The sequence below is a fragment of the Oryzias melastigma genome, linkage group LG14 (assembly GCF_002922805.2).
Source record: "Oryzias melastigma strain HK-1 linkage group LG14, ASM292280v2, whole genome shotgun sequence".
Classification (NCBI taxonomy): domain Eukaryota; kingdom Metazoa; phylum Chordata; class Actinopteri; order Beloniformes; family Adrianichthyidae; genus Oryzias; species Oryzias melastigma.
Window position 1 is genome coordinate 3,932,488 of NC_050525.1, and position 16,760 is coordinate 3,949,247.

At 40.5% G+C, this 16,760-nt stretch overlaps 1 protein-coding gene and 1 long non-coding RNA gene across 5 annotated transcripts in view; one reads left to right on the forward strand and one right to left on the reverse strand.

Annotated features, from left to right (window-relative positions):
* Positions 1–16,760, reverse strand: part of mtmr4 (myotubularin related protein 4) — a 46,286-nt gene that overhangs the window by 9,236 nt on the left and 20,290 nt on the right. For all 3 annotated transcript variants that reach the window (XM_024265670.2, XM_024265671.2, XM_024265669.2), the window contains 5 exons: positions 10,224–10,313; positions 4,944–5,060; positions 3,617–3,699; positions 1,016–1,182; positions 833–929 (listed from right to left, as the gene is read on the reverse strand). In XM_024265670.2, the coding sequence (XP_024121438.1) occupies positions 833–929; positions 1,016–1,182; positions 3,617–3,699; positions 4,944–5,060; positions 10,224–10,313 (554 nt within the window). The remainder of the gene's footprint in view (positions 1–832; positions 930–1,015; positions 1,183–3,616; positions 3,700–4,943; positions 5,061–10,223; positions 10,314–16,760) is intronic.
* On the forward strand, positions 3,677–4,250 carry LOC112142394. 2 transcript variants are annotated; one of them, XR_002918586.2, is made up of 3 exons: positions 3,677–3,812; positions 3,893–3,943; positions 4,021–4,250. It is a non-coding gene; the product is annotated as an uncharacterized LOC112142394 (long non-coding RNA). The 2 variants fall into 2 exon arrangements; XR_004948994.1 differs by having other exon boundaries at positions 3,893–4,250.

Sequence of the window (16,760 nt, forward strand, 5' to 3'; positions counted from 1 at the left end):
ACAAAGTAATTCTGATCCGAGAGGTCAGACAAAGGTCAACGGTATACATTGCAGATTTTCTGAATACATTGGATCCTGCTGTTGTTACATCCTACCCTCCAGTTCAGATTGTACTCCAACTGCAGTCCTCACTCATATAGATGTCATTTCAAATACAACTCTGCGTTCACAACACTCTTGACAATGTGCCTCCAAGTGAACACTTTAAGTAGCTGCGTTAACATGGACTTGAGTAATCGAAATATCACCTGATCAGAATCAATCTAAATTTCCTTCTGATCGAGATAGGTGGGTTATACTCATGTTGATCCGATCGTGGAGCATGTAAACAATTCATTCCTATAGTGTGTCATTACGGTGCTGAATATAGTCGCTCCAGAGGAGGACTGATTGGCTGCTCTGCACGAGGAAACCACATCTCGGAGCAGAGCTCGAGTTGTAGCTTCATCTCTGTGAACAAGGAGGGGTGCTTTGTTACAGTGTGAGCTTTGGACCAGATCTGTCCAGCTGCTCATACGTATTCCTACGTATTTACCTGCAGTGGCGGACATGCACTAGTAAACAGTAGCAACATTAAAGAAGAAATAGCTCTTCCCTGTTTGTCCAGTGTGAACGCCAAGGGCTATAGGTGCGATCAAGAACCTGTGTTTGTGTGAAATGCCCTATCATGTTATCCTGGAGTTATGGCAGACAAAGAGGAACCGAAACGTATGCAGGTTCTTCCTCCTGTAATCTGTTCCACAGTTGTGATTCAGTTTAAATGTTTACAAACTAGTGATAGAAAATCAAAAAGGCCTAGAAAAAGGTCTCCAAAGAAAAACCTGAGACATACTTGTAGTTGCTGTTTATGTCCGACACTCTCCAAACATTCTGCGTATCGAAGCCCATCCTCTTCACCTCCATCTCCATTCTGTGGCGCACGTGATCCCCTGCACACACAAAAAGTACAGAGGGAGTGTCAGTGCAAAGGGTGATCTGAAAACGGATTCAGAATCAGAGCTGCGAGTCTGTCCACCTGGGCGACACAGATGAACGTGCTGGTCTTCATCATCGGCGCTGCCCCCGAGGCACCAGGCGTGATAGGCCAGAGCGAACAGATCCTCCAGCCGCGACGGGTGGGCGATGGCTTGGTTCAGGCGCTTTGCCCACTCCTGACACTGCTTGAAGGTTGAAAAGTGGCATCTGTGGAGCAGAAGGTTCAAAGGTTCAACTATAAAACTCAACTGATCACAACACTGAAAAACAAAAACAAAAGAAATGGAAAACTGACTATATTTGAGTTAAACTACTCATTTTGAGTGGCAATATCAAAATTTATATTTAACAGTGAAAACATTATTAACTGGAGTTAAATATAAGAAAAGTTTTAATCTCAGTGATGCCAAGAACATTTCCAAGATGTCTGGAATTAAAAACACTTTCCCTTTTTTTATTATTTAAAGCCTTGCATCCTGCTGCTAGTCAACCTAAAATATTTAACATGGCAACACATTTTGTTTTCTTTTTTAAACAGGTTATGTTTTAAAATCCTGCATAATAGCTTTTAATTATATCAATTTAATAAAAATAGCCAAACTAGACTCTTGACATCTTTTGTGTTGATCTTCAGGACATCTTTGTTTTTTCTTCTGTTTACAGCAGAGAAAAAGCAGCATTTGTCTGTCATTTGTTGAAAAGTTGCTTTGCTGCCATTATCATCACCAGCAGCAGAGACGAGTTGTTAATTCTTTTACCACACCTCAGACATTTGTGATTTAGCTCTGTCATTTAAGGAAGAGCGACTGTTTTTATTTCATTCCCTGCTTCCCGATGACCTGAGTCGGTCTGTCCTTGTTCTCTGCTTCTGTATCCTCTGTGCTCCATCACACAGAGGCGCCATGCAGCAGGAGAGACTGATGTGACAAAGCAGACTCGCTCTGAGGTAAACAGAAGTATTTTATATGCTAAACCAAGAAGTACCTAAAGAAAAAAATATTATTATTATTTTTTTAATGGTTAATAGTTGTCCTGTTATTGAAAAGACTTGTGGGGTCCACAAGAGTAGCTAGTCCTTTAATGCAACTTGCTTTCCAGTTTTGTTGAGCTCAACAAACACTGACCAACCTCGACTCTGGTTTCTGAGCAAACCAGTTCACCCCCTCTGTTTACAGACAGGGTGTGTCTGACTTTAGGTCAGAGGCTGTGCATACCACAATGAAAAGACACTCCATGCTGCTGCGCTGCATCAAAGAGCTGACACGCTTGAGCTCAAACCCAACAGCAGCAGCCGGCGCAAGTACAGATCCAAACATTCGGTTTCAAATAAAGCGCCAGATATAAAATCTTTACAATCTCCCTCTGTTCAAAGAAAAAAATATAATGATCACTGCAGTATTGATCTTTAATTTAACTACTAAAAAGCAACATAAGGAGCCTATAACCTGATAATAATTTGGCACATATCCTCCAATCAGCATCACGGGAAACCTGTGATCAGTCAGTTTGTAAACGCTCTACAGTTTGTACTACACAGAACACAAAAACAGAAGAAGAGTTTTCTCTGGAAACTTGCTGCTTCTGGAACAGGGTGTCTAGAATCTGCAGAGGCTCATTTAAATCTCACGACTATCACGGTGTTCTGCAGTCAAATGAGCTGCCAACTATCAGAGAGTTTGGTTTGATGCTGGTCGTGGATTTTTCCAATGCAATAATGACCAAAAACAAACGGCTAAAAACAATGTCTTAGACTGTCCTTCAAAAACAGATTCTCAAAACCGTTTTGAGAAGGCCTGCCCGATTAGTTTGTTTTTTTATTGTATACAATTTTTATTATTTATTTCCAACATGCAAATGACAAAAGTGTAGATAAGAGAATTCTTAACAGAATTTGATGTTATTTTATACAAATGTGTACCGTTAAATTTATATAATTAATCTTTTTGATAACAGCTGAAGTTCATATCCACAAATGCATATTTATTCCAAAAATCTGTTAATTGAAATTAAAAAATGGATCTGTGAAATTCTCTACAGATCTTAGAGCTGTCAAGACTCGAGATACTTTGGAGTTTGTTGGGCTTGTGGATCAATAGTTAAAAGTTTTTTATCCTTTTAATGTTTAATTTTAGCATGTTTTTGAGAAGGTATGTTACTGTTACCTTTGGATATAAATTCCTGGATTACTGTTTGTTGTTTGATTTGTTAATGTACATTTGAACAAAGGAAGATGAGAAAAACAGCTTTAACAACAGCAATAAATTATTTTCACTATTTCTAACAAAGAAGTTTGATGAAGATCAATTTAAAAGCATTGATTTTAACATTTTGATGGTTTAATGACTTTTTTTGTTTCTTACAACAGATGTGTAGCAACACTTTAAACTCTTTATATAAAGTTTATTCAACAACTTTGTCTTGCTTATGTGACTCAAGAAAAAGAATGAAACAAAAAAACAAAACACAAAATTAGAGGAACCTGCAATTAAGTGTTTCAAGTGATGATGGAAAATGCTACATATGACATCTTTTATGGTTTAAATGCCGAATTTCAAAGTAAAAATAGCGATAAATGATCTGGAACTAGAAAACTAACTAACTGTGATTCTAGCGAAGTGCACAAGAGAGCTGCTGTTCTTACCGGACAACCTTCGAATCTTTGCAGATGATGTGCAGCTGGAACATATCTCTGCTCTCCACGCCCTCTATGAGCCTGAGCGGCACCTGCAGGGGGAGACAAAGAGCACGTGCGTCAGCCTGGCATCCCGCTGTCAAAGCAAACAGCACATCTACAGAGAGGAAACCACCCTCTGGTCCAGAAGAGACTCGCTGCAGAGGTTCGTCTTCACTTTAGAGTCCCTCACAGACAGCCCTGCTGTTGCTTAATGAGAGCATTACTCTATAGATTTGGTTACAGATATGAAGGAAGGGTGATGTCATAATCAAGCACAAAACCTTTTAAAAAAAGGTAAGAAAGATAACTTTATGTCATCCTGATCAATGCGACTTTAAATTAATTATTAATAAACATTGCGTTGTCATCAGGTGCAGAATGCTGCCGTCTAGACTGTAGCAGGGGGTGGTGTTTTATCACACGGTACTCACAGAGATGTCCGTGTCCACACCTGCCAAGGTCTAAAACACAGTGACACCATGGATCACACAGAGAGAAAGAGAGGAAGGAGGAAACACAAGACAGGGGGAGATGAAAAAAACTATTAAAACTAAAGTAAATTAGAAAAGGAAAATGAAGAGTTAAAAGGAAAAAAAAAAAATCAAAGAGTTTGCAGGGTGAATGATTTCAGGACAAACAAAATGCATGGAGAGAAAGACATACAAGGTGAGAGCAAAGGGTAAGAAAACATGAAATATGGACCGATTCAAAAAGGGAGGTGTGGGTGAAAGGTTGCAGCCTGCAGGAAGTCATGCACTTTATCCGAGTGGAGTCATTTAGCTAGTGACCCAGTTAGGGATCATAGGGATTAGAACTCATATGTTACTTTTTAAAACTCTTTCATTGTTTTAAGAACTCTTTCTGGAAAAGATGACCAGGCAGGAGGCATTTTGCTGCCAGTGAATGCAAACAATTGACCCGTTTGTGTTGGAGGGAATCCTGACGTCAGCAGGAGCGGCTCGGTGGACCTCAGCGCCAGCATAGCCGGGCTGTGGAGCCTGGATGTCACATTTAAACCTCTGCCGTCTGCTGCTCCTGAACAGCCCTGTGTGCTGGAGTGCAGCGGGAACCACTTCACCAGTCGTTTATTTGTAGGTTTATTTGCCTCATTAGTGCAGTTATAGATTTGTAAAGTTGAAGTGGGGGAAAGGAAAAAAGCTCATGTTCGTCCAAAGTAAACAGTGAATCCTCCTCCCAGCTGCTATTGGTGTTCGCAGTGGCGTGGTACTGTACACACACACACACACACACCGTTTACTAAAGCAGAAACTGTCGTTTCTCTGCCAGCACTCACATTGACGACGGATTCCTTGAACTTGATGTGAAATCTGTAGTTAGAAATGGCGATGATGGCTTCATTGGCATGACCAAGATACTCGACCCCCTCCCCCTGAAGAACTGGGAACGGCACCTGCAGAGATCAAAACAAAAAAATTAAACCCATTGACAAATACATGGTTTGGATGTTTTTAACATGTTATATTTCTCTATCTCCTTCTTTTCGGCTGGATAGGTCCAATATTGGTAGTCACAAATGTGCTGCATTTCTAATGTTACGTTGGGGGTGTGGGGGCTTTCAGCTAGGGGGAGAGAGTGTAAACAAAGGAATGCAGAGATATCAGCATAGGATCACCTCTGTGCCAACGGTCCCGCCCACAACTCAGAGGGGAATTTCTGATCAACTCCTGCTGTTCTGCAGAACTTATGTCTTAAAAACTGACACACTTTTGATTTTGGCTAAAAACTGCATAATCGTGACTAAAAGACCACTGAAAATTTTTTACAAAACATCAAAATATAGACGAGTGGTACTTTAAAAGGCCCATATCAGGCAAAATCAACTTTTTTGAGCTTTTAAGAGTCTTGTAATGTTAATTCCTCTTGAAAAACAACCCCAAAGCTATATTTTTATCTGTTCATGCATCTCTGAGTATTCCTGGAAAACCCTGCCGTCTGGCACCAGCCCCTCCCAAGCCACAAAAGTGAGCAGGTCCTCACATTGTGACATCACAAAGCGGGGTCTGTGCTGTCAGCACCACCCCCAGGCTAACACAAACACACAGTTTCTCCACAAAGCTAGCAGCGATCAGCAAAACGCTTTCATTTTACGCACAATATGCATGATTGCAAAAATTTGGACGTTGTTTGTTTTGTGCAAGAAACAGACGTGCTGCCGAAATTTCATAAATCTTTGTTATTTAGTGTCCAAAAGTAATATATGATCACATATATGGATGTAGTTTACTTAGAAAGGGTTATCAACAGCATGATTCAGGCCCTTTAACCCTTGTGCCATCTTATGGGGTCCAGATGACCCAAGGCTTGACGTGTTATTCATCCCATCACAAATGTGGATGAAGGTGGACATGACTTCACGTCTGCCATGGACACCAGTGATAATCAAAAATCATTGACATAAAAAGTTCAGTTGTGTTTTGTGGGGTCCAGATGACCACACTTTTAAAGTAAACATGCCTAAGATAGCACAAGGATTGCGTCAACATTAAGATGTTCTCCAGAAATCCACCAAAACTTCCACAGTGTTGGTGTCACTTCTGAAGGAAACGGTTTTCTGTTTCAAAAGAAAACTGCCAAAAGAGTGAAAAACGTTTCCTGACTTATAGTCTTTTTATATATAAAATGAATTACTTTGCATGCATGAATCTGAATTCTTGGATGGTTAGACATCCTGCTGTGGCGACCTGTGATGGGAGCAGTCAAAAGGCAGAGGAGAAGCTCGACATTGGTCACACAGCTTCAAACACATCCAGCTCTGACCGCGCGCTCTGGATGTGAAATGGCGAGCATGTAGAACTGTCCAATTAGCACAGAGGATCGACACAGAGGAAGCTTTGTGACGGTCGGGGACCTGTTCCTGAGCCTGAATGAGCCTGCAGACAACAGGCATGGCTTTTGGGGGGGGCGCTGACTGAAATGCTGAGAGAGAGAGAGCCATTAAAATTCTTACTCGAACCCATTTTATTAGTCGCAGGAAGTCCTGTCCTCAACTGCATTAAGGTAATTGGTTTCCAAAAAAAGTTGCTGCTGCACTTTTCCATTCAGAGGTATTATCCGTGAGCCGGTGACACGCGGATGCATCTGCCAACTTTCAAACAACAATTCAGTTTGCGCACAGAGTGAAGCTTTTAATCACCTTTAAAGCAGTCAGCTTCACATTTGCCGTCCTAACAAATGAGTTTGTGCTGCTTGTCAAGAGGATTAATATGATTTGCCGTGCTGCTGGTAAATCGATTGTCTTTTACAATACGTGCAAAGATTATATTCAAATATTTAAAAAGCCCTTCCTGCAACAGAATACCTCAAAATACTTTACACAAAATACATTAAACGTAAATATAGGTGTCATAATAAAGTTCAAGTTTTTCTTAAAAACCTCCACAGTGGATGAAGCTCTCACAACCCCAGGTTCCAAAATCGAGGACCATAGTGGAGTAATGTGCTTTTTGTTCTGACCTTTGGCACCACTAGCAGGCCTTCACCTGAGGATCTGAAGGCTCTGGGAGGGTCCTAAACTATAATTTTGATTTTAAAAAAAAATAAGGTCCAATTCTATTTAGAAATGTATAAACTATTAACAGAATCCTGATCCTAAAGCTGAGGATTTAAAAACTGGAGCAGCCCAGTTTTGAACAAGCTGGTGCCAATTTTACTTGACACTATGCAGAAAATAAAGAAGCATTTGGTTTTAGGATTGAGGATCCTCTATGGACCCTCAGCTCTGTTTAGTTGCTGGTAGTAGGGACAGCAGGGGTGCCCGGAAACAACATTACCTCATCCTGCATTAGCATGCACTGCCAAGTCAGCAGGACCCCTAATGCATGCAGATGACATGCAGCAGGTCACACTCCAAAACCAGCTGACTAATAAACAAACTAGACGTGGCTGATAGCGGAGAACATCAAATCACACAGGAAGTAACAATAAATGTCTACATTTATATCCATTTCCTTAAGTGTTCATTTAAAACAATTAGATCTCACAGAAACCCTCAATGACTAAGGCTTAAGACTCCATCACGAGTCCAGATGGACTATAAGTACAGTTCAACTTGTGACATGAAACCGTCTGAGCTAAATAAAGCCTTCCTGACAGCTCTCATAAGATCTTTGAAATATTCCCATATTAAATTATTCACAAGATCATAATTAATTGCAACTCTGACACTTCTAAGGTAACAGAGGAGCAAAGATCCAGGGCTGAGAAAGTTATGGATCAGAAGAACTAGTGCTGGAGTTTGGCTTTGCCTGCAGAGATGACAGGAGGTGCAGTCTATGAAGCAGGAGATTCTGTGTGCTTCTCTGCAGCCTAACGTGTCCCGCTGAGCACGCCATAGTTAACATGCTGTACAGACTGGGCCCGCTGCATTAAGCGAGCCGCGTTCCCAAAGAGGAGCTGTGAGTCACAGCGAGCCGAGAGAGCAGCAGCAGATACTGTGTCACGTTTCCTCTGCCAAGCCTTAAGCAGCTGAAACATGAGGAAGAGCGAGGGGGGGGGTTTACGATCAGGAAAACCAGAGAGTCGTGACTTCCGGTAGTGCCAGCCTTCATATCAGGACGAACGTATACATAACCCAGAAAAAAAAACTACCTGAACACAAACAGATGAAATATCAGCGAGAGAAAGTCATACGGACAACTGAAAGCACAAGAGTGGAGATACATGACAGCATGTGTAACTGCAGGGGGATGGAAGTGCTACAACTATAGGAAATGTTCTTTTAGGAACCAACATGCTGCCCTTTTTTCCCCATCTAAGCTGATTGTTTTCGGCTTTTGCACTGAACTTCCAACAGCAGCACCTTTGAGAAGGTTCCTGCAGTTTGATGGAATCATGCTTCCACTGCAAACCACAAGGATGAAAAAGACAGACTGCAGACCTCAGTGGACGCAGATCTCTCCACCCTCCATCTTTCCTTTGTTCCCCTCTCCAGGGGACATGATTACTAGGCTCATTAACCACCAAGACAGGAAGAAACTCAAAATCTCAGAGGAGCAAAGATGAGAGCAAAGAAGGACTTCCATACAAATGATGCAAGGGTAAACGGCGTATACCTATACAGCCCTTTCTACCTTCCTTGACGGCACAAAGCGCTTTATGGTCAGTCCGATTCACACAGACAAGAGCTGTGTTTCCATTGACTGAAATTGAGCAAATGTGGAAAAAAGCTTTTGTACTTGGAGGAGGTAGTTTGAGACATATTGAAATGGACATATTTCACAAAAATCCAATGGAAACACTTTTCTAATTAAATGGGTCACGTGACCAGTAATAGTACTGCATAGTGGGCACCACAAGAGGTCCCACAGCATAACACAGCTCATCAAAAGTTTAGTGTATCATACAGATTTGTTGGATCCACAGCCCCTCTATAAAATCACAAACAACAAGTTCCCAAAATCTCTTCATCCGTAGCCGCTCCCACAAAACTCGCCACTTCATGGACTGAATAAGACGCTGACATCTCCTTTGATAAAAGTGTAAAGGCGAAATTGAATTTTTTCGACATTTCTATAATTATAATAAAGTTTTCCGCAATGCAACGCAGCTAGTTATACAATCCACTGCCTAATGTTACGCTCTCACCCAGCATGCGACGTGTGTTTAACTTACGGTGATCTCACTGGACGTTTTCTACCAAATAGTAGCGCATGACCACCACCTACAGGAAGAGGTTTGGTGTGAAATGTTGAGGCGGTGCAAATCTTGCAGATCTTGCTCCAGGCTTTTTCTTCCACAGCTCTATTCCAATATAAGTTTTGGTGTCATAATTTTAGCAAAGCAAACCGCAATTATCAACTTATCCTCTATGATCAATCTTCAAATGGTTAGAATTTCCATGAATTAAAGGGATGCCATCCGTGTCACTACAAAATTGGAGTCCCTGGTTGGTCAACCTGGTTTAACTTTTTAACACAAGTTCAATTGACGTGCATTTTGTGCGTAGAGTCAGTGTCAAATTTTGCGGAATGGCGCATGAACACCAAAGTTTTGAACAAAGAAGCCCAAAACACCCATACATGTGCGTTAACATACACTTAATAATGTAAGTGGTTGCTTGAACGAGCATCACTAAGGACCGTATCAATACTGGTACCAACCTATAACCACTTCAACACATGGGCAGGCTGGGCAGTTCCGCCTGCCAAGTTCCGATCAGAAGTCGACTGCTCTACCTCAGCACAATGACCACCCTGTCCAAAGAATCAATTATTAAAATCAGTCACCATACTTTTTCAGCAGCGAGGGGCTGCCCATCGCAGTTTGGAAAGTCAGACAAGCTGCTTCTTAAACTTCTCTGGCACAGAAGAACATCATGATAGAACAAGATGTTCTTTTAAAACTTTTAAAAAAAGAAGAAGAAGAAAAAAAGGCCACAGCTCTGTAGAGAGCACTGCCTGTTGAGTTGTGACTCCTGCAGAATTATCTCGTCAAACAGCGCCGCACATGCACACTTTCAGAGAGGTATTTTAGAGCAGAAGTCACCATTATACTTCAAAGTTGATGATTCCTTTCCCTCTTTCTCATGAGTTTCACAGCAAACTGCTGGGCTCACCTGAAGGTTGTCATCCTCCTTCACCAGCTCTTTCTGGGGGAACAGATCCTTGGCCTTGATGTACTCCAGACTGGGAGGCCCCTCTTCACCCTGACAGACATAAACACAACACAGAGGGAGACTCAGCAAAGGGATTCTCCTTAAAGTGACTGACACAAGATATTAATACTAACATTTATGAAAGAAAAATATATGAAGACCACCAGAAATGCAATTTTCTCACTGTTAGTGTTTAAGTGAGGTTAGTCACTTAAGAAAGACATTTCACAACATTTCCCAGCCAACTCACAGAAATCACGTAGATGGTAAAAAATTGACTAGAGCAGACGTAAACCTGACTGTCAATGAGGACCAGCTGACCTGCTGAGGTCAGGGGGGGGCGCTAGCTCTAATGTTTACCATTTCATCCTGAAAAACATTCTTTACTGATAAATAATCATCAACAAAATGCTGAGAGGGGAAGCTTTCACCATTTATATTGCTTCAACTTTGACACGGCGCAGATAAGCAACGCGACTGTAAAAAGATAAAACGCTTTTGGGCTTTGGACCGCAAAAACCTTTAGACTTTGACTCCTGGGTGTTGCAAAACAAACAACAAAAAATAAAGTGTGTGTGTGTGTGGGAGGAGGGGGGTGCTTTCAGTTAGTGTTGAAATGGTTGTTTACTTTTATCACTTTGAACTAGCTTTGCTGCGTGTTGTACTAATCTGGCCTCGCTTAAGACGTAGCTGTTGGTCCACTCACAGAGATCCAACGAGAACTTTCATAACTGCTCACGTCAACCACCTTCCAGCTTGCAATGAGACACCTCCTCCTCTTTTGAGGCCAAGCTAAAAGCATCCCGCTTGGTAAAAGTTTAAATTTAACTCCCAGATTATCTTTCTGTGTGTGGTGTGGTTTAGTCCTTTAAAAGGAAGATTTTGGTGTTTTTTTTGTTTGTTTGTTTGTTTGTTTTTTAATACTCGTGAGTAATTGGCAATGCCCACATGTCTGGAGAATTCAGCTAAGAGCTTCTCAAAGCAACCTTTAATAAAAACAAACGTGAAAAATCCCAGCTGCTTGAGCAGCTAGGAGCCCATTTGCTCTGTTAGACTCTTCAGACTCAGACTGCTGTTTACTGCAGGGCAGGACTCTGAGGACTGCAGCAGGGTTACAGCACAGTAAACCTTTCATTTGCCTGCCATCCCGTCTGCTCCTACACCGATTCTAATGACAGAGGTTTGCCCTGGATCCTGACGGTGAACAAGTTGGCCGTTTTCGGTTTTCACCTACCTCAGATGAAACAGAATAATCCCTGCAGTACTTGACACTAGGGCTAGGTGATTCAATGATAATATATATAGATCAGAATAGAAATTTTTCTTGATAGAAGAATGAATCTTTTATTTGTATTTTTTACTATTTTTACTTTATTTTGAAGGGTCCAAAATCCCCGCTGCCGCTTCCGCTAATCATCTCTGTGTAACAATTAATATCAGCCGATGAAGCAGCAGGACATTTGAAGAATTTTAACGGGATCCAAACCCGCTGGACTCATAGCAGCAACAATAGATCAATAAAAAGTGTTGATTTGGTGACCGCAACTCAGCATAGCAAGATGCTAATGCTAACTAACTTTCTGATGTTGCCTACATGAGATCACAAACAAGTTTAAAGTCAGACAATATTTTCACTGACCAGACTTTACGACAGGGCGGATATGGACATCGCCATGTTGGGACCAGACATCTTCCGTAAGTAATGATTGGTCCGAGTTGGTCTCAGTCTGTATTTCTATGGCAACCACTCTCACTAATCAGGAGTGAGATTGTTACAAGTCCATACCCCTTGCACTAAAAGCACCCTCGAGTGAATCTGTCAAAGTTTCATGTGAGACCACCTACTTTGAAGCATCTGATTGGCCAGTTTATAACTTGAATAACTGTGTAACTAAGAAATAGCTGTTTATTTCTCAATAGAGGTCAATGAGATTTCAGCTTTTTTTGGACAAGCAGGTACTTCCTGTCTGGATCGTCAAGGGGGAGGGGTCATTCAGTCCAGTTCTTATAGACTGTCAATGACATGTGGTAAGGGCATTTGCAAGTATAATGCAAGTTACAAACGCTTCTCGCAAATGGGTGATGCTGTCCTTTTGTGTCCTTATGCCACACTCTAGTTATTAGTAAGGTGCGCATACTGGCTTCATACTGATCGTTCTCAAAAGCTGCATGTAGGGGGGGTGTAGATTATGTGCACGTGCCAGTAGGACCCCCACAGAACCTACACTATCTAATTTCCTCATTTTTACAGTCGGTGCACACTTCTCATTTGAACAAAACCAACAGGTGCAGGAATGTTTTAATAAAAAATGAAAAAGCCGAACAACACGCCTGCGTCTCATCTACTTCACCCTTAAGGACCCTTGTCTGTTTCAGTTTCACTATAACCTGTCCTTCAAAGTATGCCCATTGAAATATAAATGTTATTTTCACTCTACGGATTCACCGAACGGTCTATGACCTTCATATCTGTGTGCCCCGCACAGGTTTGCCCTTTTTTCACCCACGGACACCCTGTATCCATCTGTAAAGATATTCATGACTACGGCATTAATTACAGGTTTTCCGTCCCTGTAGTGACTGAAGTTGCAGACTTTTTATTTTTTGGGTTTGACTGATGGGCTATATTATTACCATGAAAGATTGCTTTTTTAAATATTTTTAGATATTTTTTTAAATATCTTTAAGCTGAATATATTCTTAAGCATTTTAATTTTTACATTATAATTTCTTCATTAAATATTCAAATTGCCATGTTCATGGATTGCTAAAATTAGCCCTCATAGTGAAGAGGCAGAAGTAAGAATTTGTGGAACAAAGAGGGCAGTCTGTCCCATCCTGACAGTTCTGGGTTGTGGTGCTCTGCAAGAACCACGTTCATTATGTCCCTTTAGAATACACAGAGGAGGAAAAAAACAGTCTTTGTTTCCCTTTATCTATTTGTAAGCATCTTCTCATAGGGAATTCACTTTGACACATTTCCGCCACTCCTGCAAGACTTTTTATTAAATGAAAGAATATAGAGAAATATTGGGGTTCTTGGTTTGTGCTGAAGGACAGAAACATCTCAGATAACTTGAATACATCGTTTCACTGCTGGATTTGTTTTTTTTTTTTTTGAGTCATTGTGATCGCCTGACTGCAGATACTTAATGAAAACAACAGGAAGTCCTGCTGATTCTTGTCTGGATGCTCCAGTCAAATCGCAGGACAACAAAATGACAAACATGAGAACCTGAAGGCGTAAATCTTACAACAACTCACTGAAAAACAATCCCATCTGTCAAAGTCCAAAGAGGTAATCAAGCTTTACAGTAAGATCACCCCCCACTGTCCCTGAATGGTAACAGATGGAGAGTCATCCCCACCCTCCCAGAACCTGTCTCCACCTGACTTCAAAAACAGGAGTGACACCACAAAAAGAATAAGCATAAATCTGTATTTCTGAGGCCTGCACAAATACTGCACTCATGTACTCAGCCATGGAAATGAAAAGACTAACCACCCTGTGGCATGCTAGAAAAAAATTCTGTGGAGTGACTTCTGGTCGTACTAAGTTCCATGTTTGTTTTCCGCATTTTGAACTGAAACTCTGGAGCTTTTTTAGTTATGCACAAGCGTCATCATCCAATCAGTGATGTCTCACTTTTTTTGTTTTCTGTGAAAAAGACAACAAACCTTTTAGAAAACAAAAGTCATTTACTGAAACGTCAAAAAAACTAAACACCATAAGAAACTAGGAAAGGTAGAGACGATGGGACATCCCCTTCTGGACGATGACGTTTGTCCATCATTTCAACTGAAAGTTATTTGACATGAAGCGATCATCCAATCAGCGATGTCCAAAAATATATGATGTTTTTTTTTTTTTTTAAACACATTTTCTTGACATTTCTCTAGTAAAGAACAATTTGCAAAAGTATTTTAAAATATTTAATTTAAAAGCTGGGTCTTGTAAACTATTATGTGTCATTTGTGGCTGGTTAAGCTAAACATTATCCTTTGGGGTTCTGGATTGATTTCATCTTGTGTTAGTGCAAAATAGGATATTTTGCAGATCAATTTAACTGATTTCTTTAACTTCAAACAGGGTTTGATCATGCCATTGTTTATAGGAGGAGGCAATAAAACCAAAAACAGCAAGATAAATGCTAAGAAAAACAGGAAAAAATGGGTGAAGTTGCATACTATATGAATAGCATATTTTTTATGTACAAATTTTTTAAACAAAATCTGAGCAATCCTTTAAAACAATCACATCTTGTGGTCAGTCATCTTCAAAAGAAGAACAAAAACAACAAAGGAAAGAAAGTGAACATTCTTAATTAAAAGGTTAAAACTTTACCATTTTATGCTGATTAATTTTGTAAATAAAGTCAAAGTTTCATTAGCCGTTACTTGAGTGAAATTTGCTCACTTGACATGGACGATCAGTGGTCAGTTATTCTCACAAACCATCCAGCAATATAAGCCTTCTTAATTCAGGGGTCTCCCAGCCTGTTTTCCAGCTAACCCTGATCCGGTGAGACTGAATGTACACACCTGATCCAGGTATTCAGCAGCAAATAGGAGAGATTGAACTGGAAAACAAACAGGACAAACTCAGGCTCCAATTCATGTCATGCATATTACTAATGAACTTTTGAGAAGATGGCATGAGGGGGAATCTGGGAAATCTTTCAAATCCTAAAAAATGAACAGCAGATTGACTCTGAGGCCAAATCAAAGAGGAAAGCTAAAATGACTCAGGTGTGCCAAGACTGCAAGATCCAAACAAGCAGAAAAGAAAGAAAAATAGTGAAAGTTCTTCAAGATCCTCTTTCCATGAAGGCATCTGGGGTGAGAACGCTCCACTGCCCTCATGTCTAATTAAAGTGCCACTTCACTAACAGACAGGAAAATACCTAATACTCAGCCATTCCTGCTGCATCTTTCAGATTAAAAATTCCACTAAGCAGCCATTGTCTGGCTGAAAAGACTGAGCCTGGAATGAGATGCAAACAAGCTCCAGATCTGAACACGGGCTGGTATACAACATACTCCTAAAGACACATCTGTGTCTGTGCTAACATTTCCACAATTCTAGATAAGAGGCACTTCAGGTGAAAGAGAAGTTCTAATCAGGAAAACCTTTAACCTGGTTCCAGATTAGTCCACTGTGGTTGGCTCCTCTTCTGGTCTTGTAGTTATAATGATAAAATAACTTAATTAACAAGGGAAAGTGATTACAACAATTTAAGTGTTCTTAATTTTGGATTTTGTCAAAATAAAATATGAATAAAAGCTATTCCTGACAGGTTAAGTTTAATAAACATCTGAATTTCACATTCTGCATCATTTACCTCCCTAAATTCAGTTAATTGAATGTTATGCACAAACACTTGCAGATTTTTAATCCATTAGCTCTTGCCTCTAGTCTGCTTTTTAATGTGTGATGGAGTTTATTGAACTAGTAATGAAGCAACACAGACTTTGCATTGCAGTGGTCTGCAACACGCCCCACAGCGCAAATAGCAAATGTTGAGCGTCATTTCACACGCAAAAAACAACAATATACCACATAAAGCAAGTGCTTTGAGATTTCATCAGTTGACACACACCGACTGTCACCCTGAAGAGCACAGTAAGTGCAAAGTCAGCAGCATTGCGGGGGCTTCTCACTGCTTTCAACTTGAAGATTTGAGAGTTTTGAGTTCAGCTGCAGGACGTTCACTTTTTCTTTGTCTTTCAAATCTTTTTCCTTACTTGGAGGCATAAGCTGCCTCTGCCCGGCACAGGGGCTTTGGTTGTCGTTTGCATCAAGAGTAAAGCTCAGTTGTGTTGTGGATACGACACAATGAGGTGTGAGTGAGGTTTGTAGAGCAGGCTAGGCGGCTTTCATGTTGCTGAGGCAACAAATAAACCCAACAAGAGCGGCTGCTTCATCCAAAAGCAGGAGGTAGAAGGCCCTTCATATTAGTGAGTCATTCTTAGGCGGTTTCCTGAGTGTCCCAGTTTACCTCTACCTGTTACAGTGATTTCACATTTGTACCACATGTGAAACAGCAGGAGGCTAAAAGACGAGAAGTAAGGAGTCATTAAGGATCCTTTCAACATTCAATATTTGAAAATAACCCCTAAATAACCATTTGCATCATATTTGATACATACATTTCTAACACCATGATCCAAAGTTCAAAATTCATTGTTTAAAACTTTTTTTCGATCTTGTAGTGCATCATCATTCCACTAGGGGCAGTAGAGGGGCTTTTTCTGCTAATTTTAAAATGGCTGCCTCCATGAAATGTCAAAAATACTTTTGGTGGGAAAAGGTTTAGCTAATTCTCTCAACTTTATGATGAGAATAACTCATCTATTGTTTTTCTTTTTTTTTAAAATGATTACTTGCCATGTTGAAAGAACACTAAATTTGTTCATAATTTGTCCGTTATTTATATAGATAAATCAGGTTAAAAAAAATGTACAGATAAAATTTGAGACAGTGGGTAAATTACATGC